Source organism: Artemia franciscana, chromosome 9 (genome assembly GCF_032884065.1).
Source record: "Artemia franciscana chromosome 9, ASM3288406v1, whole genome shotgun sequence".
NCBI lineage: Eukaryota > Metazoa > Arthropoda > Branchiopoda > Anostraca > Artemiidae > Artemia > Artemia franciscana.
Window position 1 is genome coordinate 34,936,196 of NC_088871.1, and position 23,616 is coordinate 34,959,811.

The 23,616-nt window shown below is 36.8% G+C and overlaps 1 protein-coding gene across 2 annotated transcripts in view; it reads right to left on the minus strand.

The window, feature by feature from the left end:
• Positions 1 to 21,492, minus strand: part of LOC136031328 (uncharacterized) — a 57,630-nt gene extending 36,138 nt beyond the window's left edge. Inside the window, exons 1-2 of one of the 2 annotated variants that reach the window (XM_065710810.1) lie at positions 21,416 to 21,492; positions 523 to 599 (exon numbers count right to left, since the gene is read on the minus strand). In XM_065710810.1, coding sequence (XP_065566882.1) covers positions 523 to 574 — 52 coding nt within the window. In that variant the 5' untranslated portion in view covers positions 575 to 599; positions 21,416 to 21,492. Of the gene's footprint in view, positions 1 to 522; positions 600 to 21,394 lie in introns of both variants that reach the window. The other variant, XM_065710811.1, reaches the window with a different exon arrangement.
• Positions 21,493 to 23,616: the final 2,124 nt, after the last annotated feature.

The following is a 23,616-nucleotide window of genomic DNA, read 5'->3' on the forward strand; positions in this document are numbered from 1 at the left end:
TCAGAGTTTTAGTGAATTTGCTGAATGGAATCAGAGTTGGAGTTGATATATTGGAAACGTCTGGAGTTGGAGTTGGTTGTAAATTATAAGCCACTCCACAGCCTTGATTAACCACCACCTTGAGGTATTTACAGTGCATTTTAGACTTGATTGTCATTTTCATTATATGATTTACTGGCCAATGTCAATATTTCAGTTAAAAATTGCAGTATATTGTGTAAAGTTATGGTAAATCTGTGGGATTCAGTTTAATCTGGACTGGCGAAATATATTAGTGGGTGGGAGAAGGGGATGTTCCACTCTCAATCATGTTACGCCTCCGTCAGGAGCAAAAATGATCATATTACCTCATTGGAGAAAAGGAAATATTGTTCCCAATCAACAATATGAAAGGATCATTATTATCATTTAGTTACACAGAAATATACTGTTTGATTCCAGTAACAAAGCACAGCCTATATAAATCCTAAAAAGCTGTATTCCACATGTAAATATAAAATATTTTCTTAAAGAAGAACTTACCAGAGGATACGTCCTCACGAATTGGTTTTCTTTTCACTTTACTGTGAGTCATGTCGTTTCTAACATTTTTTTCTAACCTGAAATGAAAGAAAATTATTTATTCATATGGTTTCAAAACCAAGCAGACAAACTTCCCTTAATGCAAATTGAGATCAACAAAGGTTGGCATAATTATAAAATTTTAATATTTTGAAGACTATACCAATTTACTAACAGCAAGCTGTTGACAGCAGAACTAATTTTCTACAATATTTGTATATAGTTTTAAAGATGAAATCAACAGCAGCTGGTAACTTAAAACATTTGAGGATAGTACATCTGAAAAATTGCTTTCAATTATTTTAAAGTTTTCAATAAAACCTAAAGAAATACATAATTCAACAATCTATCAAAATGACTAGCGTATGGATAACTCTTCTCTCTCAGCCCAAACACAAAAAAAAATGACTTGTTGAATTGAGAGCTGAAGCAACAAACACATACTAAAACTCTCAAGATTGTCAAAAATTTACAACATGAAAAAGCAGGCATTGTAGATCCATTGAACCTAAAGACAACCAAACTGCAATTAACAAACAACAATTTTATCATGTAAAAAGCAATGACATAGTTTAAGTAAAATGATGTTGACTTATAGCTTACACGGTACAAAGTTCAAGTTCTAGTAAGTATGAAAATGAATGCAATTCATACAGTATTTACTATTTTTGCATTTACTTTACCCTTCATTACCAGCCTTATTGGTTTGAGGTGGCTTGGTGCTACAGTGAGTTGTTAGAAGTAGTAGTAGCAGACAAATAGCAGACTTTTTGTAAGTCCTTGTATTGACCAATGAATACAACCTCCAAAATTAGTACTAGATATGGTAATTATCAGTTACTCCCCAGATACAGAAGGTAACTACATTTTTTCATAAATTTAAAAAAAAATAATTCAACTGAAAGTAAGGAGCAGCTTTAAAACTCAGAGTGAACAGAAATTATTCCGTATATGAAGGGGTTGCCCCCTCCTTAATTCCTTGCTCTTCAGGGTAAAGTTTTAGCACTTTTAAAAAAGCTTCCTATTCTAATTAAATGGGTCTTGTATCTCAGGACTTGTTCTTGAAATTTTATGACAAATAGTCAAACTTTAGCATAAAGAGCAAGGTATTAACAGGGGCAACCCTTTCATGCACAGAAAAATTTCTGTTCATTTTGTGTTTTAATGTTACTCCTTACTTTCAGCTGAAAAACTTTTTTTTGTTTAATTACTGATTGTTTTTCAAAAAATGCTGGTAAATCTGCCCCATCCTCCAAGAAAAATCCCCCCCCAACAACAGGAAACTCCTCTATGGAAAGTTCCAGGAACAACTTTGATCAGAGGTTAGAACATTAGAATAAATAAATATTTTCAAAACCTGAATTACAACACCCAAGTTTCTCTGGCGCTTGACTGCTAAAATTTCAAGCCTTCTTAAATGATATTCATGCTGTAGGGTCTTTTGGTGTAACGGGGTTTTATCTCCTTCTTTAGACACCCTCAAGGAAATTACAAACACTAATAAAATGACTGGCACAGTAGTTGTGCAATATTTCAGATGAGGATAACAAGAGGAGTGTAGAGTTTTTGATAGTTGTTGGTTTTGTGTTACTCTAAGAAGACTCAAGACTATATTAACTTTGGCTAGTGGCACTTCACTAAGTTTGTTGTATTTCAGCTTGTCAGTAGCAACCCTAGGATATCTGGGGACAGGAGCCTAATCAGACAATAATTTGCTTCCATGAAACTGGAAAAGACAATGGGAGTATTTGGAGAGAAAATCTTCTATTCACAGGATGCGGTTTGTAAGCACATTTTGATGCAGTTGGTAGGCATAAAGTTTATGGGAAAGGACATGATGGACAACTTTATCAAAGGCCTTAGATAGATCCAGTCATATTGCGTCAACAAGATTATCCTCATATATCATTTTGTAATTTGTTCATAAGTGTATATTAAATTGGTGGCTGTACATCTTCCCTTCCTGATGCCATGTTGGACATGATTAAACAGCCATTAATTACACCCTCCATCTCCATCTTTTGCAGTAATACTTATCAAGCTAATAGGACCATAATTTTTAGGACTACCCATCCTCCCGTTTTCATGAATTGAACTACTGTCTACCTTTTTAAATTCATTTGAAACCTTACCAAGTTTAAGGACAGTCACAAGAGACTTGCAAGTAGATCAGCTAAATAATAAGATAACTCGTTTAATAGCCACATCAAGAATTTTGTTCAAGTATATTTGGATTTGCAAGCCCTTCACAGACGACCTTGGTATGGAAATTAGGTAATGTCAGTAGACAATTAAAGAATAAGGTGAAAACCATTGCCTGATATAACCCAGGTTACGATCTATTAGAGTTTTCTCTGAAGAACTTTGAGTTTTGTGAGTCACTTAAGAACTGTAAGTTTTGTCTATTAGAGTTTTCTCATGAACTATGACATGAATATCACGTCAAAATTACCAGGCGACATCTTATAAGATATATAAGATACTTATTTCAAAAAAATCTCTATCACAAGCCCACAAAGGGTCGATTTCGGACTTCAGAGTCGACAAATCACATGGTTGCACTAAAACTGGCAGAAATGCAGAAAAACAAGAACAAAAAAGAAAAATCATAATGAACAATCATTTATGAGTCAATAATTAACTAAACTTAAACAAATACAAGTCAGAAAAAGAATTAAAGGGGAAGGGGGCAAAATAAGCAAACAAATATAAAAAAGAACAAGATATATATATATATATATATATATATATATATATATATATATATATATATATATATATATATAATAGGGAAACTAAAGAAGAGCTAAGAACTCATATGGCACTTGTGACGAGGGAGGAAGAGCTAAGAGCCAAGAGCTCATATGGTATGAGCTCTAACAAAATTCTAAGAATCAATAGATTGATTTAAAAGGAAAATCAGAGGCTTAATGCTGATCAGGATTTAAAATAAGAGCTCTGAGTCATGATAACCTTCTAAATATGAAAATTCATTAAGATCTGATCACACACTCGTAAGTTATAAACACCTCATTTTTTCTAATTTTTGCCCTCCCTTTAGCCCCCCAGATGGTCGAATCTAGGAAAACGACTTTATCAAGTCAATTTGTGCAGCTCCCTGACATGCCTACAAATTTTCATCGTCCTAGCACGCCCAGAAGCACCAAACTCGCCAAATCACTGAATCCCTCCCCCAAAGACAGCGAATCCAGTACGGTTACGTCAATCACGTATCAAGGACATTTGCTTATTCTATCCACCAAACTCCATCCCGATTCCTCCACTCCAAGCGTTTTCCAAGATTTCCACCTCAAACTCCCCCCAATGTCAACAGATCTGGTCGGGATTTGAAATAAGAGCTCTGAGACATGAATACCTCCTAAATATAAAATTTCATTAAGATCCGGTCACCCGTACTTAAGTGAAAAATACCTCATTTTGTCTAATTTTTCCAAATTAACACATATACCCCAGTAACGGATCCGTTCCAATTATGTCAATCACGTATCTAGAACTTGTGCTTAGCCTATTCTTCCCATCATGTTTCATCCCGATCTCTCCACTCTCAGCGTTTTCCAAGATTTCTGTTTCCCTCCTCCAACCCCCTATGTCCCCGGATCCAATTCGGGTCGAAAATGGAGCATCTGAGACATAAAATCCTTCTATATATATATATATTAAGTTTCATTAAGATCTGATCACCTATTCGTAAGATAAAAATACCCCAATTTTCACGTTTTCCAAGAATTCCGGTTTCCCCCTGAAACTCCCCCTAACGTCACAGGATCTGGTCGGAATTTAAAATTAGAGCTTTAAAGCACAAGATCCTTCTAAATATCAAATTTCATTAAGATCTGGTCACCCTTTCGTAAGTTACAAATACCTCATGTTAGTCACGTATCTTAGACAGATTTTTATTCTTCCCATCCAGTTTCATCCTGAACTCTCCGCTTTAAGTATTTTCTAAGATTTCCAGTCCCCCCCCCCCTCCCAATGACGCTGGATCTGGTTGAGATTCAAAATAAGAGATCTGTGTTACGACGTCCTTCTAAATATGAAGTTTCATGAAGATCCAATCACTCCTTTGTAAGTTAAAAATATGTCATTTTTTCTAATTTTTCATAATTAACCCCCCCCCCATAAGAGCAGATCCGTTCCAATTATGTCAATCACGTGTCTAAGACATCCGCTTATTTTTCCCACCAAGTTTCATCCCAATCCCTCCAATGTAAGCGTTTTCCATGATTTTAGGTTTCCCCCAAAACTCCCCCCAATGTCACCAGATCCGGTCGGGATTTAAAATAAGAGCTTTGAGATACGATATCCTTCTAAATGTCAAATTTAATTGAGATCCGATCACCCGTTTGTAAGTTAAAAATACTTTATTTTTTCTAATTTTTCAGAATTAACCCCCCCCCCCAACTACCCCAAAGAGAGCGGATCCGTTCCGGTTATGTCAATCATGTATCTAGGACTTGTGCTTATTTTCCCCACCAAGTTTCATCCCGATCCCTCCACTCTAAGTGTTTCCCAGATTTTAGGTTCCCCCCTCCCACCTCCCCCCAATGTCACCAGATCCAGTCGGGATCTAAAATAACAGCTCTGAGACACGATATCCTTCCAAACATCAAATTTCATTAAGATCTGGTCAACCGTTTGTAAGTTAAAAATACTTCATTTTTTCTATTTTTTCCAAATTAACCAGCACCCTACTCCTCCCCCCTCCAGATGGTCAAATCGGGAAAACGACTATTTCTAATTTAATCTAGTCCGGTCCCTGATAAGCCTGCCAAATTTCATCATCCTAGCTTACCTGGAAGTGCCTAAAGTAGCAAAACCAGGACTGACAGACCTACAGACAGACTGACAGACCGACAGAATTTGCGATTGCTATATATGTCACTTGGTTAATACCTGTGCCATAAAAAGTGTCAATAAAATAACCGCATAAAGTCAATAAAAGAGTTAAAAAGATAACAAGATCTAAGAACTTGGGCTTATTCTTGAACTTGCCAAAGCACTAGAAATCCCCCAAACTCCCACATAGAGATAGGATCTGGTCCAGTTATGTCAATCATGTATCTAGAACTTGGAAATATTCTTCCCATCATGTTTCATCCTGATCTCTCCGCTCAAAGCATTTTCCAAGATTTCCTGTTTCAAAGATTTCTGTTTCCCTCTCCACCCCCCAATGTCCCCAGATCCAATCCAAATTGAAAATAGAGCATCTAAGATATGACATCTTTCTATATATTGAATTTCATTAAGATCCAATTCATGAATTATGAATGGGTGATTAAGGTCAAGATAAACATAACTCAATTTTTACGATTTCACCTCCCTTCAGCCCCCCCCCCAGATGGTCGAATCGAGGAAACGACTGTTATTAAGTCAAATTGTACAGGTCCTTGACACGTCTACCAATTGTCATTCTTCTAGCATGTCCAAAAGCATCAAACTCATCAAAGCACAGGAAATCCCCTCCCAACTCTCCCAAAGAAAGCAGACCTGGTCTGGTTATGTCAATCATGTATCTAGGACTTGTGCTTATTCTTCCCACCAAGTTTCATCCTGATCTCTCCACTCTAAGTATTTTCCAAGATTTCTGATTTCCCCTTCAAACTCCCCCCAATGTCACCAGATCCGGTTGGGATTTAAAGTAAGAGCTCTGAGACATGAGGTCCTTCTAAATATCAGATTTCATTAAGATCCAATTACCCATTCATAAGTTAAAAATACCTCATTCTTCCCATTATTTTCAAATTAACTGTCCTTCCACTCCCCCCCCCCCATGGCCGAATCAGGGAAGCGACTATTTCTAATTTGATCTGGTCTTGTCCCTGAAACGCCTGCCAACTTTCAGCAATAGCTATATTGATCATGTACCTAGTTTTGGATCTTCTTCTTGTAAAAATTGAAGTGGTCTGGGATTCAAACCCAAGACTTCTTGCACTCTAAGCAAGAATCATACCACTAGACCAGCAAGCCATACTTCGAACAACAATCATTTGTTTTATCAGCAAAATAAAATCTTCTCAACTACCTTGTTCACTTGCTCCCCCCTTGGATGGTTGAATCAGGAAGCAACTATTTCTAATTTAATCTGGTCTGGTCCATGATACGCCTGCCAGCTTTCATCATCCTAGCTTATCTGGAAGTACACAAACTAGCAAAACCAGGATCGACAGACAGACAGACAGACAAAAATTATGATGGCTATATGTCACTTGGTAAATACCAAATACCATAAATACTGGTAAAAAAAACTGGGAGGAAAAAAATAATTGAATAAACACAAAAAAGAAAACAAAATATAAAATATATAAAAATTAAAAGCGAAACTAAAAAACAGAGGGGGGGAGGGGGCAAGCAAATAAGTGCACCAACCTTGACAGCACTATCAGCCAATAATAAAAAAGAGAGAAACAATAGGGAGAAACAAGTGGGATATTTTACTCATTTTAACTGTGATGAAGAGGACAAAAGTTTTTTCATTCATATCTGGAAATAATGCAGCAAGTGCAGAACAAAATAGGGATGGACTCAGAAACAGCTCAAGGCGGCCGTAATCTGGATGACAAGTGACGTTTGGGGAAAATTCTTGCTGTCAGAGGGTTTGTTATTGCATTCTTCACAAAACGGAGGCACAATAAAACCCTCCTTCCCTCAAGGGTTTCCAGACTAACTTTTTTTAGGAGCAGAGAGCATGGCACCTTGCCTTCTTTGAAAATTATTTGCAAGGCTCTTTTTTGGATTAATCCAATTTTTTTTATTCTTTGCAAGAGGAGGGCAATAGATACATTAGCTCTATGGATGATGTCTATGTCTCTATGTCTTTAACATGGATATCCCAGTTTAAATTTGAAGAAATTGTGATGTTAAGCAATTTAAACAAGGACACAGAAATTTCAGGAGGGATTTTAGAAATTTCAGGAGGAGGATTTGAGGAAACAAACCAGCATTATCATGGACACAGAGGGGTTTACTGTCATGTCTAAGTCCAATGCCTCATCTCCAGTTTCATTGATGATACTCATAGGGTCACTTACTAAATTTTTGAAGCAAGTTTCAACAAACATAAGGTCATCAACAAATTTCCATTGGTCAAGGAATTCCTTCACAAAGCTGTTAATCATGACTGAAATAGGGGACATAGGAGAGTACCTTAGGGTATGCCATTGTGGACAGGGAGAGGATTTGAATAATGATTCGGGTATTTGACAACCTACAATCTATTTGTTAAGAAGGAGGCAACCAATTTCACCAGTAAGGGATCAATATTGAACTCACCAACAAGTTTCTCAATTAAAATATTGTGGTTATCAAGGTCAAATGCTTTCTGAAGGTCAATGGAAATAAAATTTAGCCAGGATTTGACTTTTTGAGGATTTTCCTGATGTGGTCAACAAGAGAAAGGAGGTAGTGCGAAGTAGAAGTGGATTTTAGGTTCCAAAATTGCCTCAGGTCAGTAGGAGGTAGAGTTTTTTCCTTTAGCCAATCTGCAAGGAATCCTTCATAAAGTCTCAAGAAAATAGGAGTAAGAGTAATAGGACAAACGCCTTCAAAAACCAGGCTTTCTGTTTCTTCTTTTTAAAAGGGGTTATGAAACCCTCTTTCCAATTGTTGCAATTTGCCCAGACTTGGTAAACTTGTTAAACAGGAATGACAAGGGCTTAGAAAGGAAGTCACCAAAGGCACTAATAAAAGGAAGCAAGATATTCAAAGGACCAACACTAGTTTTTGTTAGTTTTACAATTCTTCCCTCTGTCTCAGATGGGGAAACAGTGGGAAAAGAAGGGGATAGGGGTCCTGTTGGTAATTGGTTGAACAATGCTGGAAAGCTCTGGACAATAGAAGCAAGGAATTTATTTTGATTATTGGAAGTGTAGTATTTTTATATTACGTTGTATGGAAGTTTCATGTGATGTTTTTTCGTAGGTAGCCTGGGTCAATAAACCTATTCAATAGACGACATTACATGGTGTCAGAAGTGGGATCTGAATAACAATGGACGTCCTTCAGCCATCAATAAACTGGGAGGTCAACTCCCTTTCAGGAGAATGGGACCGTTTTGAAGAACACGCTAAGCTGATGTTTGCAGGGCCACTTTCAGGCAAAACAGAAAAAGTACAGTGTGCCTACAAACTCATCTGGGCTGGAGCAAAAGGTCGGGAAATATTCAACACCTTCAACGTCGCGCCTGAAGAGCTGCATAAAATCGAACCTTACCTCGCTCAATTCAAAGCATATGCTTCACCTCAGAAGAACACAGTTTTTGCACGATACCTGTTCCAGAAGTGAGACCAAAACGACACAGAGACTGTGGAAAACTACATCACAGATCTAAGGACATTAATGAAACCATGCTCCTACTCAGGCCCAGATGAAATGGTTCGGGATCGAATTGTATGTGGAATCCAAAACCAAAATGTGCATGAAAAGCTCTTGGTTGAAGGCGATGAACTCACACTGGATAAAGCAACCATTATGTGCAGAAGCCACGAAGCAACCCAGGCTCAACTCAAGATATTCAACAGAACGAGGCCAGCCCCCATTAAACAAGAGATCGACGCTATATCCCGCTACCAAAACCGGAACAGTGGTAGAAACAAACAAACAGAAGCAAGCAGCTTTAAGAGTAAAGCATGCTACTTCTGTGGCAGAACATACTCCCCCTCACACATCTGTCCTGCAAAAGGGGAAAACCTGCTCCATATGCAAAAAGACCAGCCACTTTGCCGGGGTCTGTTGAAGTAAGACGGTCAGTGCAGTTGATGAAGATGCCACAGATACAAACCCCGGCGACGAAACTGTTTTCCTTTACTCCATCGAGCAAAGTAAGAACAAGACGAAGCAGTTATTCCACTGACTATCAACAACCAGTTCTCTGTACAATTTAAGATCAACACAGGAGCCCAGGTGAATATCATCCCAAAGAAGTATTTTGACCTCATCACACCAAAGCCCACCATGAAACCCACCAGTAAGCGCCTCACAAGCTATTGTGGAGCACGGATCCCAGTAACAGGAGTCTGCGAACTATCATGTAGGTACAAAGACAACATGAGCAGCACGCAGCAGTTTTACGTAGTCGAGACCTCATCCTCCCTAATCATTGGCTACCGTTCTAGCCTCAACCTGGACCTGATCAAGCTAGTTCTAAACCTAACAGCTGGGGGCTTTGATAGGTTGAAGTTAAGCTGCTCAAGCCTCCTGCCACACAACTTATTAACCTTGGAATACCAATTTTTTGGTTTATTAGTGAACAATTCTTCAGCTTTATTTTTATAGTACAAATGCGCCAATTTACAGAATTTCTCTTTTAATTGATTTTCTTAGTTTATTGGCTTCATCCAGTTTAACATTTTTGAAAAGCTTCAATTTGGTTCTAATTAGTGTTTTTATAGTTTGGTTAATAAAAGGTTTATCACTGGAGCACCTTTTGAATCTTTTTTCTGGGAAACAAATTTGATATTTATCAATTAGCTTTTTTGTGGAATGTAGCCATTTTCTCATCAAAATTTTTTAAATTATAAATATCAGACCAGAGTTTGGTAAGCTTTTCAAAATTAAGACTTTCAGCAATAATAACTAAAAGTTTAGGAAAAACGAACCAATTGGAGAAACCTGACAGAGAGACTTGATGGATTTGAGAATAAAACATCTGCAGGTTCTTCAACCTTAGTTGCTAGAAGATGTGATTTAAGGTAAAGTAATTTAAACTAAGTTGCTATTTTGTATATAAGCTATTTCTTTTGAATCTAAAATTGATTCCCCTAGACTTTATGATTTGGATAATCTGACATATATCTTGACTCTTTTAATTACACACACCTACAGAAGAGTTTTGGGTTGCTTTTAACATCAATGATAAGGATTTTTTCTATACATTTTTGAAGAAATCTATTGATTATGAAACTTTGCAGCCATTGCGAGCCTTTTTGCTTGGTGACAGGACAGGGATTCTTGGTTTAATAACCAAATAATGTATTGTATCCTACCTAGCTTCAGCACCCATTAGAATTGATTTGAAAAGTGTTCATTTGTTTTTTGTTTATTTTTTTTATTGGAAGAAGCAACAAGCATCCCAATCTAGTGCTTTTACATGTGATCTAGTTTTATTCTAGTCTGTGTAGTCCTCCAAATTTATTTTTAGGGATACTTTTGACAATTATATCAATGATCATGCAGGTGTAATCATTAGCATATAATGGAGATATAGTCAATTGGGTCATTGATTTTCTGACTGATTGAACATGGCAGGTTCTACTTTTTACAAGTAATTGCAACATGGCTTTCTTTGAATTATGTGCTGTTGTAAGTGGGGTTCCCCAAGGGACTGTTTTTGGGCTGAAATCCATTATCTATTATCAATGTAAAATGGCAGACATGCAATGCTTATGTCAAGACTTAACAGCCAATACCTTAATTACTAGGGGTATCCACCCTACTGCTAGCAAGTACAATTTAAGGTAAAGGTGATATAAGATAATATCATTGACAAACAAAACAAAATATGACCAAGGCAACTACCCTTTGGAACACCCCTGACAGCTTCAAGCATTGAGAAGATAGCCACACTAACATAAGCCTGACTAAAATCTATTTGTCAAACAATCTTTTTTTATCCAAGATACAACACATGGTCCAAACATATAAAGCTTTACACTTAGCAATCAGCAATTCAATAGATATTGTATCAAAAGCCATGAAATAATTAAAATAAATAGAGTCATATAACACAGGATTGTCTGTCATTCAACGGAAATCAACTACCACTTCAGAAATCCAACCATTTGAAGATCTTCTTTTATAGAAACTATGTTATGCATGCTGCTGAAAATGGTTGGACTCAAACTAATCCTGTATTTGTGAGAGTACCAACTTTTCTGAAATATAGCAAAAGATCTATAATTGCCCATATCTGGTGCAGAACCATTTTTCATGAAGAGGTTCTACAACTGATTCTTTCTATACAACAAGACATTTACCTTTCTTTAAGCACAAGTTGTACAGCCAACCAAATGGTTCTGCCAGAACTCAAACTAGTCAAGATATGATACAATTGCAAAACCATAACCATTTGGGAACTTATCTGAATCTAAATTATGTGATAACTTGTAATCTTCATTAGCCTACAGGCACATGTTCAAATGTCACATCCTGATTATCAGAAATAAGTGGCACTTTGTTGTGTAGAGTAGGGGCCACAAACCAAGAAGCAAAAATTATTGTTAAAAGCTTTGGCTTCCTCTTTATCATCAGTGATACAGTCATCATCATTGTTATATCAGTATCAGTGTTATATCATCACATATCAGTGATAAAGATATCATCAGTGTAAACAGTACATCATGTCAGATGATACTTTAACATCAAATTTAGGACTACAGTTCCACAGCCACTGGTGACAAACAATTTCAATAGGAAACTTAAGCCTTGGTCTTCTCAAATTCAAAATAACTTGTAGCCCCATACAGTCTTCTTAAAGCTATAGTAAGACCTATTATAGATTTTGGTGTATGTCTTACTGCCCTTTCCTAAAGTGTATAGCTGACCTACAAGATCTCTCATGCAGCAAGAGACTGAAAAGCTTGCAGCTAACAATTGCCTTTAGATGCTAGCATGGTGACATCATAATGACCTACAAGTATCCCTTTTATTATCAAATAATCAAGTCTGCACTATAAAAGGGGTCACCTTCAATTACTTAAATTACAGCTAGGAGCAATCTAAGGATTTCTTCTTGTAGAGCTCCAGATTAATGACCTGAGCTGTATACAAGGTTTATTATTGACCAGGTGCTGTTCCATGTTCAGTAGCATCCCAAGTGAGCTTACAATTTCTGGAGGACCATTCAGCATATAGCCTTCATTTGAAAACATCAATGGATTCTGTAGTCACTGTTTCATTAGATAGTTTGTTCAAACTTTTGACAATACATGATGAAAGGAACTAAGTGCAGACTCTAGATATTGTAGACTGCTTTACAAGTTCCAAATGATGACCTGTAGTTCTTGGGTTGGTACAAATAGTGGGGAATAATGATGGAAGAGTATTTACCCCCCTAAACTTGTAGGCTAAAATGGCATCCCCTCTTTTTCTCCTATAAACAAGTGTAGGAAAATTCAGCTTTTTATTATTTTGTAACAGGTCATGACATTCAAAGGACAAAGCTGATTCAGGAAGCTTCAGGTCATCTGTATAAAGAGTTCATTGATGAAGTTATTCAACAGTGAAGGACCTAAAACACTTCCCTGAGGAACTCCACTCAGTACATGCATAGATGAAGAAAGAATATGATTACAAGAGTCATCAAATAACTGAACACATTGAGATCCCAAATAAAGAAAATCAAAGATCTAGAGCAGGGATTTCTCTTCAAGTTTGACTGTAGATAATTCAACTGCAAGTTGCTTGTGACACACTATGTCAAAAGATTTAGAAAAGTCAAGCAGAATCATGTGAGCAGACACTCCCATATCAAGCAACTTGGTGATGTGATTATATGATTCAAGGAGATTGGTGTCAACAGATCTTTGTGAACCAAAGGCATGTTGTGAACTGTGTAAAACATTATTTTCCTCAAGGTGTTTAACAACTATAGAATTGATTATTCTTTTGAGAATAATCAATTCTTGTCATCTGTCCACAGGCACCCTGATGTCAAGCAACTTGGTAACGTGATCATACAATTCAAGGAGATTGGTGTCATCAGATTTTCCTGACCAAAAGCCATGTTATGAACCATGTAAAACATTATTTGCCTCAAGGTGTTTAACAACTGTAGCATTGATTATTCTTTCAAGAACCTTAACAACTGCTGATGTTATATTAATGGGTTGATAATTTTCAGCAAGGTCCTTTCTACCTTTTTAAATATAGCAATGATAAGGGCAGTTTTCCAATCCAGAGGAAGTCTGGAAAGATTTAACAATAACTTGAACAGCAAGGAAAGAGGTTGACACAAAACTGTATGGTGCCCATGTAGGATACATGGGTGAATGCCCTGTGGACCAGCTGAAGTAGCCTTCAAACTATAGAAACAACATTGATTGGCTGGTAATTCCTTGCATCTTCCTTGCTACCACCCTTATATATAAGGGTTATGTAGGCTGTAACAAGTCTTAAGAATACACTTTTCACCAACAGAAATATGGAATAAGGGAGCAAGTGGGCTTTATAGTTCAACATGCAGTTCATTGAGAAGCCTTGGGTATAGACCATTTGATCCTACTGACTGTAACTGGGGCAATCAATAATATGGTTAACTGCTTATTTAGGGCATCAGCAATTTCCTTTGGGTTATCTACCAATCACCCATTTGCTTTAATATGTGTGATATAATGTTGTCCTGGCTTATAATGCAAGACAGAATTCCAAAGCATTTTGGGCTTGACTTACTTGACTGTTGCAATAGCCCTCTTATCCTGTTCCATTAGCTTTCTGCAAATGCTTTTTTGATTCTATTCCAGGATTCATCAACATAACTCTCATTAATAAAGGACCAATCCTTCACTGCAAACTTTTGCTTTATAAGACATTTATCTCTGTACTCACGTTGAGAGAAAGCTGATTGTTCTGAGTAGTCTAAGTGAACATTTATGACAATATAACCTCTTGGACAGATTGGCATGTTGGGATCACATCTAGTAACGCTTTACAGTCATCCATTATAACAAGGTCAAGCAATCATGGGTTCTGACCAACCTCATGCTTAGTTGGGAAAACTAACTGCTTGATAAAGTGAATAGTTAGCTAGACACTTGAGAAATGGCCTGGGAGATTCTTACCTTAAATTACACTTGCTATCAATATGGACAAATCCAGTGTACACCAGTTAGTGATGATGGAGTCATGGGACATGATGCTGCATCCCATTGAGTGAGCCATGGTTTTATTGCCCAGTCCATGCCAAGGTTTGATTTAAAGCTATCAATAGTTGTAGATACCACTGTTGTCTTGCTTAGGCTGTTCTGGAGACTTGTGATTTGATTATAGAAGACATTGTTTCTCTTTCTTGTCTTGTAAAGCTTGCAGAGCAGCTTTGCTGAATGACCTCTGGTACTTGACAACTGGGCAGGTTCAAACATATCTTTGTCATCAGACTGGAGCAACTTATAGGTCATCATCATATTGCCTCTGTGTTGGCAATATGTCATAGTTGGTAGTTTTAGGCTCAGCAGTTGACATCCACACTCTTTATCCTCAAGACCGTTTACACATTTAGTCACCTGTCTCTCAATAGATTCAAGAACCACCTGGTATTGGTGGTTCTCATCCTGGAATTTATTAATAATATACTTCCCTCTTCTTTCGAAAATTTTTTCTCCATTAATTGTGATCTTCATAGCCACAATACACAAGGGGCATCAAATTTGGTACACCCATTTAGAAATACGGCTAGAGCTTCTTCGGTGATTAGAAATTTTGCCCCCTCTGTATGGGATATTATTCCAATTGAAATAAGAAATTCAAGTCATTTGGCTTCCTTCAAGGCTGTTGTTAAGAGATTCTTCCTTGCAAAAGAATAGTATGGTAATGATGCAAAAGTATAGTAATAATGTGTGAGCGTCATAAGTAGAATCTTTGTATATAGTAATATGTAGAGTAGAGACGACTGCCACCTGCTGCCAACAAGCCCCTTGGGGCTTTCTTAGCAGGTGCTGCAAAATGTTTTGTATACATGTTTTTGAAATAAATTAATCTAATCTAATCTATGTTTAATTGATTGGTCTCACCAGGCTTTTACAGAGTTCTAGGTATCACAAGGCTTTTATAAATATCAGTCCCTATTGCTTGTAGGCTTGAGGATACCAAGAGTCTGGTTAGCCCCTGCTACTACAGGTTGGGTGTGGCAGTTGAATTCTTGTCCAGAATAGCCACAACCATCAACCATAGGACAGAATGTATGTCAAAGTCTCCAACTAGTAGAAGGTTTTCTGTCTAAAATACTTCTCTGTCAGTAGAGAAGTAGTCTCTATCAGCATTATTTCCAATTGTTGGTCCTAATTCATTACCCTGAGGTCATCAGCTGAAACTTGTCAAACAGTCTACCCTAACCAAATTCTGCACTCAAATTTTTTCTTCAAGAGTTGTCAACACTTGGAACAAACTCCCTGAAGATACAATTACAGTTGATACTTTCAAATGAATGCTGGATGCTGAGAGGTTCTAGATGAAGTATAAACTTGACTTAAGTCTTCTGCCGGCACTGCTCAGCATAGAGAGTGATGTCTGCCTCCTCCACCCACTTTGGTCCATGGCGAGTATTTGCTCTTTGCCCTGTCTGATGTTTGCCATCGCCAAGAACTTGGACAGGCTGTCGGACCAACGTTTTTTCAGTTGGCCGTGAGGTCGCTTCCAACCAACTTTGATAAGGTCAAAGTCATAGACCATCTTTGTGGGTAGATGTGGTGGAATTCGAAGCAGATGCCTAAACCATCATAAGGTTTGCTCGGCTGCTTGAGTCAAAAACCAAGACTATTTTGTGAGCTGCAGAAGCTTTTCATTGCTGACAAAGTCGGACCATCGTAGGCCCTCAATCCTCCTCAGGCTCTTTGAACGAAATATGTCTATTTTCTTGAGGGTTGCAGTTGATGCTTGCCATGTAGCCGACTAGAGCATTGAAGATCTGCAGTTTTGTTGTGTGACTGATATTTGGTTTTCGCCAGTGGTGACGATTCAGTCTACCCATGACAGAAGATGCTTTAGATAATCTTGCCTGCAGCTCGGGGAGAAGTGAGCCATTTGAAGAAATTACAGAGCCCAGGTAGGTGAATTCTTTAACAACCTTGACGCTAGTGGTGCTGTCCAGGCTAACTGGAGAGTTAACAGCAGGAGAAGATGGGTAAAATTATGGCCATAATTTTAGTTTTGTTCCAGTTTATATGCAGTCCTACTTTGGCAGCCTCTTCTTGCAGAATTTGGAGCACTTCCAGCAGCTGCTCCATGGAGTCCGCCAGAATGGCCAAGTCATTGGCAAAATCGACATATGAGATGGTATGATCTCCAAATTTGAGCCCAAAGCTGAGATGTGAAGTGGTTTTGTCATAATGTAATCTATGATGACATTGAAGAGCTCTGGGGCCACTGCACATCCTTGGCGCACCCCTGTCATGATTTGAAAGAATGGGCTGTGCCAACCATTTACTTGTATACAGCTCTCCGTCCCATGGTGCAGCACCTTGAGAAGTCTGCAATATTTCTTGGGTAGGTCAGTCAACTCTAGAATCCACCAAAGAGCTTTTCGATTGACTGAGTCAAATGCAGCACGGAAGTCAACAAAGGCAATAAATGCTTTCTGTTGGAACTCTGTGGTCTTCTCTACTATTTGTTAAATTGTAAAAATCTGCTCAATGGTTGAATGATCTGACATAAAACCAGCTTGCTCTGGTTACCAGATTTTTCAAATGATGCTCCAACATCAATCAAGCAGGACCATTGAAAACAGTTTGCCAGGGACTGACAGTAGGGTTATTTCCCGGTAGTTGGAGCAGTCGCTTCTCAAGCCTTTTATCTTCCATAAGGGGATGATGACACCCTTCCACCAATCCTTGGGAATTATCTCTGTTTGCCAGATTGTAGAGAACAGGGTGTGTAGAAACAGGAGCATTGCAGGACCTCCATATTTTAGCAGCTCTGAGTTTAAGCCACAGATACCAGCAGCTTTATTATTCTTGAGTTTTTTTTACTGCATGTCCAATTTCTGAGGGGCTGAAAGGCTCATCTGGAGGAACATCTGTTCCAGGTCTTTGACTGCAAGGTTAGCTGGGACAATCATTAGGCAGACAGACCAGTATTGTTGAGGAGCGAACAGAAGTGGTCCTTCCACCGCTCAAGACAAGAACCTTCATCAGAGAGAAGTGCACCATCCCTGGACAGGACCCAAGGTGGGAGTTTTATTTTCAGTAGTAGTTTCATTAGTTAGCCATGATTTCTTTGAATAACTCCTCTTGCCAAGCATTAGTTGTGCTGCTTCACTGGTCTGCAATTTAAAATGCTTCCAGAGATCTTCACTGCTATTAAGTGAGCCAAGGGCCTCAAAGCAATTCAATATCTTGATACTGTACTTCTGGCAAGTATCTGGTTCCTTTAGTTTCCCAATATCTGCAGCGACAGGTTTTCTTTTCGATCATTGTGCATGGAGGTGAAGCCAAAGATCAGTGCACACAAGCCTATGGTCTGCATTTCCAAACTCTGCTGATCTGTAAGTTCTGCAGTTCTTCACCAATGATCTCCAGCATTTGGAAATAATGACGTAGTCAATCATTTTCTTTGTACAACCGTCATTACTATACCACATGTACTGATGAATAGTTTTGCATTGGAAGTAGGTGTTTGCAATGTAAAGGTTGTGAGATCAGCACAGTTCAAGTAAGTGGAGCCCATTGTCGTTAAGTGGGTCAGGGGATACAGGACCAACTGTGCCATGCCATAAACCCATATCATCACGCACTGTCACATTAAAGTCGCCAAGGAGAACAGTTTTATCATGGGGGGGGGAGGTACTGTTGCAAGGCATCTGGACATAGCAGAGTAGAAATCCTCCTTAGTTGCATCATCAGAATCATTGGTCTGGACATAGCATACGATGACAGTCATCTTGCCATGCTTGTGTCCAAAGTGGGCCTTCATTACTTCATTACCTTCATAAACTTGACTAGGGTGCTACAGATCCTCCAATTGTACCTGGTCACTAAAAAACAATGAAAACAACTTCAAACATCAACTCTGGAAAATCTTTAGACTGATCCAGCAGGAATTTAAGGTAATAGACTTTATCACTTCAAGGAGTGATCTTCCAAAGTAAGGGAAACCTGGACATTTATAAATTGAACCAATACAGACTGGCATTCCAGCTTTGATATGACTAGTTTATATCCTAGTATCTTGATTTCTCAGAGTTTAGCAGTCCTTTTGGGTTTCACTTCACAAAAGGCATAAATACCTGTTGCTGCTGAAGAAAACACTAAGTCCACTATTTTATTCATTGTAGCTACTTTCAGAAGAAATTGATTGTTTTTGGAACTTGGAATCAGTGACCTGTTCTGATCTTGTACTATAAGAACTATTGTCTGACTCTGCACTGACAAAACTACCATTCACTAATGCACAACAGGATGAACCATCTACAATGTTAGCAGTCTACTTTCTATCTGAGCTGGTGGGGAAGTTTTTTAGGATGATTATGATCCATAAAATTATAATATCCTTCTCCTTTTACTTTCTAAGTTTAGAGCACTTTGTAGTTCTTTTGATATAGTTGGATTTTGTTTTATTCTTTCATAATTGAATTCTGCATGTTCCATCAGTTTTGTATGACTTCTGGAGAATTTCTTTGTTGAAAGATTGAGAACAGAGATCATCATAGGCCTGTTACTAGTTGTGTAATTCTAGTTAACTAAGTGACAAGGATCTGTAACAGGTATGTTTGGGATGTTATACTCTTGAGATAAATACAGTTGAGTAAATTCTCCATCATCTGGTTTTGCTGGCACCCTTAAAATTACAATGCTGAGTATATATCTGTCTATCTCTATAATCTACTACTTTACCTTGTTCTCTAGATGACTATTAGGATCATTTTTCAAATTGTACACCCACAAGACCATGATACACATCAAATAAATTTTGATCAATGGCACTACTTCATATCTGTTCAGAAGTGTCTATATGCATTACAATGGCTTGAAATTTATAATCTATATATTTAATTGCTTGGTGCTAGAATTTGCTAATGGACACTTTAATTTTATATGAAGATCATAGATGGCTGATAAGGCAGATTGAGATTGTTCAGGAGATTTTGCAATTGTACTTTATGTATTCAATATATCCAGTTTAGCTTGTTTGTTACTGTTATATATGGGACAATTCTATACAAATAAAATTTGCCTTGTCATCCTAGTAAGAAGAGCATAAACCAGCATAATCAAATAGGTATTCTGCTTCAACACCAAAGGCATAATTTGCTATGGTGCAAGGGGACAACTGCTATCTCTAAACCCTAATTTTGTCAAAACTAAGAAAAGCCTGTGTAATTCAAGCATCCAGAGAAACAGGTTAGTTTTCTTCAGTTTTGTGTTTATGGCACTATATAGCTCATTTTGCAATGCGATTTTCACATAATCTGGGAAGATTGGCTCCAAATTTCCCCCCCCCCAGGACTAGGATGAAATTATATCACTGTTCAAAACTAGCCTGAGATTACATATATCCACAGTAGTAGGATATCTACAATGTATGCATGTGTTTCTCTTATATAGATAGACATGCATATCATGTCTGTATGTTACCATGAATGTCCAAAATACCTTTTTGCTCCTTGAATTTAGTCAATATTGCCAGTCAACAATTTCAGTTTAATGTAAGGTTTGATAATGACAGGTTATGTTTTAATGCATGTCTAAGATTTATAACCTAATTTAACATAACCCAACCTAACTTTAAATTTGGTAAAATTCTAGTTAATTGACTTCTGTCTATCTCAGAAAGGGTTTAGGTTAAGAAAATAAAACTTTCAGGGATGAATCTACAGATGAAAGTATGTCCCAGGAAGGTATTTTGAAGCAACTACCTCTACTCCTTCTCTCTCTAGAGGGCCCTGACCTTTGATGACTTTTTAAAATAAGTGTGTTATAAAAGTGAAAACTTGCAAAATAGATCTTCTGCTTAATTTAAGTACAACAAAATTGTTTTCAGCTTCATAACTTTGCTCAATTCCATTTTATAAGGTTTTAAAGATATGCAAATACATTTTCTAAATTTTGAAAAAAAAACATTGATATGGCTCAAAATTCTACTCAAATAACAGGAATTGCATTTTCAGAACTAAAGGTAAAGAAGAAGCAACTAGTAACTGAAAATTAAGGTAAAATGTTGTTTTGACAAAATTTTAATAGGTATAGACCTGTCATGTAGGCAAATTTCAGGGCCCTTGTTAGGGAGAAGGAGTGGAGGTGGGTACTTTGAAATACCTTCCCCAGACATACTTTAGCCTTTAGACCCATTTCTGAAAGTTTCATTTTCCTAACCTAAACCCTTTCTGAGATAGCAAGAAGTCAATTAACTAGAATTTTACCTTAAATTCTACTGTCAAATCTTGAATAAGACTGAAAAAGCTGATTTGCAAATCTAACTGAATCTAAGCAGAGAAAAGTGAATTTTGAACATTTCTTATGAATTTTAATATGAACCAGATTTTGGACAATCGTAGCAACACATCTAAAGCATAGCCCAGTAGCCTAGGCTACTTTGTTCTAGCTTTAAAATTCTGCATCCAAGATTGGACAGCATTTTCTAAGCTTAGGCTCCATACTAAAATGTGCATTTGTAAATTTAAGCACTATTAATGATTAGCAGTTCATTTAAAAGAATTAATGCTGTAGGCTATATGGTTAAAAGACTCAAACAAATCACACAGGCTTGAATGCATTGCTCATTAAGAAAATTTAAATGGTCAAAATTCAATTACTAAACCATATAGTTTCTAAGTGGTATATTACAGATCTCATGCTGATTTAATTGAAGTGGTGATTGGTCTAGGCTAGCCTACCAGACATCTTGGTCTAGGCCCTACTTTGTGGTTTCCATAAGCTTTAGGGTTCATTTAACCGATTTCAAGAGCATTTACCTTCAAATAAATGAGAAAAGCTATTTCCTATTAAATCAAAAGTACTAGAAAAACTTTTAGTTATCAAAATTGTGCTGGTCTAGCCTATTTCATAACATAGACAAAAAAGTAGTATTGCTTGGCCATACTTCAATATTCTTCGTTAAGTATAATAATTAAAGGTTGATCATAAAGACATAGAACGTTGTTTTAACTTACTGACGAGACAATTAAATTTACCATTCAGTTAAAATTCACTGCAATTCTTATTATTATTGGCGCCATTAGCGAATATTTTGATGTAAATAAATAGGCATGTCTTGGAAAACGCCATCTGATCAGTCAAACATAAAACCATAGTATACTTATCAACAAATCAGAATCCGAAATGTAAGAAACTAATAAAACCTCATTAAGATACTAGAAGATAGATAAATCTGCTTGTGATTTATATTTTTTTTCAAGTGTTATAGCATCCAGATTGTCTATTTTAATAAGTTAACATCTTATTGGAGTACAATTAAGAGGTCAAAGAACCTGCCTTTGGTGTTCATGGTCCTTACGCCTTATAAAAAAGACAAAGGAGTTAGTTAGAACCACCTTAAAAGTTTTTAATACAAATATCTAACTGATTAATTATTTAGTAGCCTATAAATTTGGCGTTTGTGATCCTTTGTATCAATTTTCATCCAAAAACATTTTCATGAATATCACCTTATAAAAGCATTGAATAATTGTTATTTACAAAAGGAATTTAAGAGAATTAAAGATAACTCGTGAAATAATCATGAATTCTTTTGTGAATATTTAAAAAGTTTAATTCTATGATCCTATCCTAAATACTGTTTAATAGATATGAATTGATAATTTGAATAAATTGAACTTTGCGTTTAATTCTTGATCCCTTTTCTACATTGCAGGATATTCCAGCTGCATATATGTATCATATACCTTTGATGTGTGGTTCAAACACTGAACTTGGCATTTGACTATGAATATGAGTTCAGACTATAGTTGACTGAAGCCAAATTTCAATCAACTTTAAGCTTTTTACTCTCCATAGTCACAGACACTTTAATCTTTGTATACGCAAACACTAGTTGAGTTCCCGTAATTCCTGTTACTGAGTAAAGTCAGTACATGGTCATATAAGGATGTTTGGAATTGTTATTTTGAATTCCAACAATTTTTTCAAAGATATTCTTAGGTTATTTAAAAAGGACTTCCTTTAATTTCTTTGAAAGTTTTGGCTAACATTCTGGCAATTGCCTTCCTGACAAAGGATTAAAACTTTGCTGTTTGAACCATGTCAGAACTACTGTCGAAATGACGGTTAACTTAGTTATAGTCACGTCCATTCTTGGTTGACCATATTCCCTACTTTACAGATAAAAGGACCCTCAAAATGGTCTGTATTTATCAATTTATGGAAATAGAAGAAGCGGAACTCGCAACCGCTAAATATTAAAGTTCTGATTACTAGTGACTCAAAATAAATTTCGGCTAAAGAAATATTATTGATTTAACTTCATTTTATTGAGAATCTAGATCAAATAGCCATGTTATATATATTTCAAATGGCAGATCTTGAACCATTTAAATAAATAAGAAGCTAAATTTTCAAATAAAAGCAGAGTTTTATTTTCTCTCGCGTTGTAATAGAAGTTATGTAGGATGGATTTGCGAGTCATGGGTATCCATAGGCAGTGGCTTCATTAAAGGGGACAAAGGGAAGGGGGAATTGCCCTCCTACCATAATTTGAAGAAGTAAAATTATAATATAGCCCATGCCCCTTGACTCTCTGGCTGTGGACCCCTCTTGCACCCCCCTCCCCAAATAAAAATGCTGGAGCTACGCCCCTGTCCAAGGGGACACAAATGAAGCAAATAAAAACTATGATCTATCTTATTAAAGGATGTGGTATAAATTCCCCTAAAATGGGTACTATTAAAAATTCAGGTTTCTTGTAATGTGCTTGGTCGAGTTATTACGACTTTAAAAGTTCCAGCAACCTTAAATCGTAACTGAAAAGCCATCTCCCTCTTAAAATTACTACGATGCCCCAACAAATCATTTAATGGCTTCACTAACCGCATGATTGATCGGTATATCAGTCTATTGACAAACACGTTTATTTTTTACTGAGGAGGGCTGGATAGCCATTTGTTAATTGGTTACTGACTCCAATATGGCAAAAAAGTTCAAAGTAGCTTTAAATAAGAAACATACAGTAGATTCGATCAGAGCTTTAAATGCTTGAAAATTTCTCTTCTAGAAATATAAGTGGAGAGAGGTTAGATTCTTCCAGAAAAAATAAAAAATATCATATTAATATGTACCTAGTTAATTTGTTGTGGTTGGCAGTATCATTTTTCCAGAACTATTCCTGGTTAATCCACAACAATAAATAAGGATAAAAACTTGGTTTTTGAATAAAAAG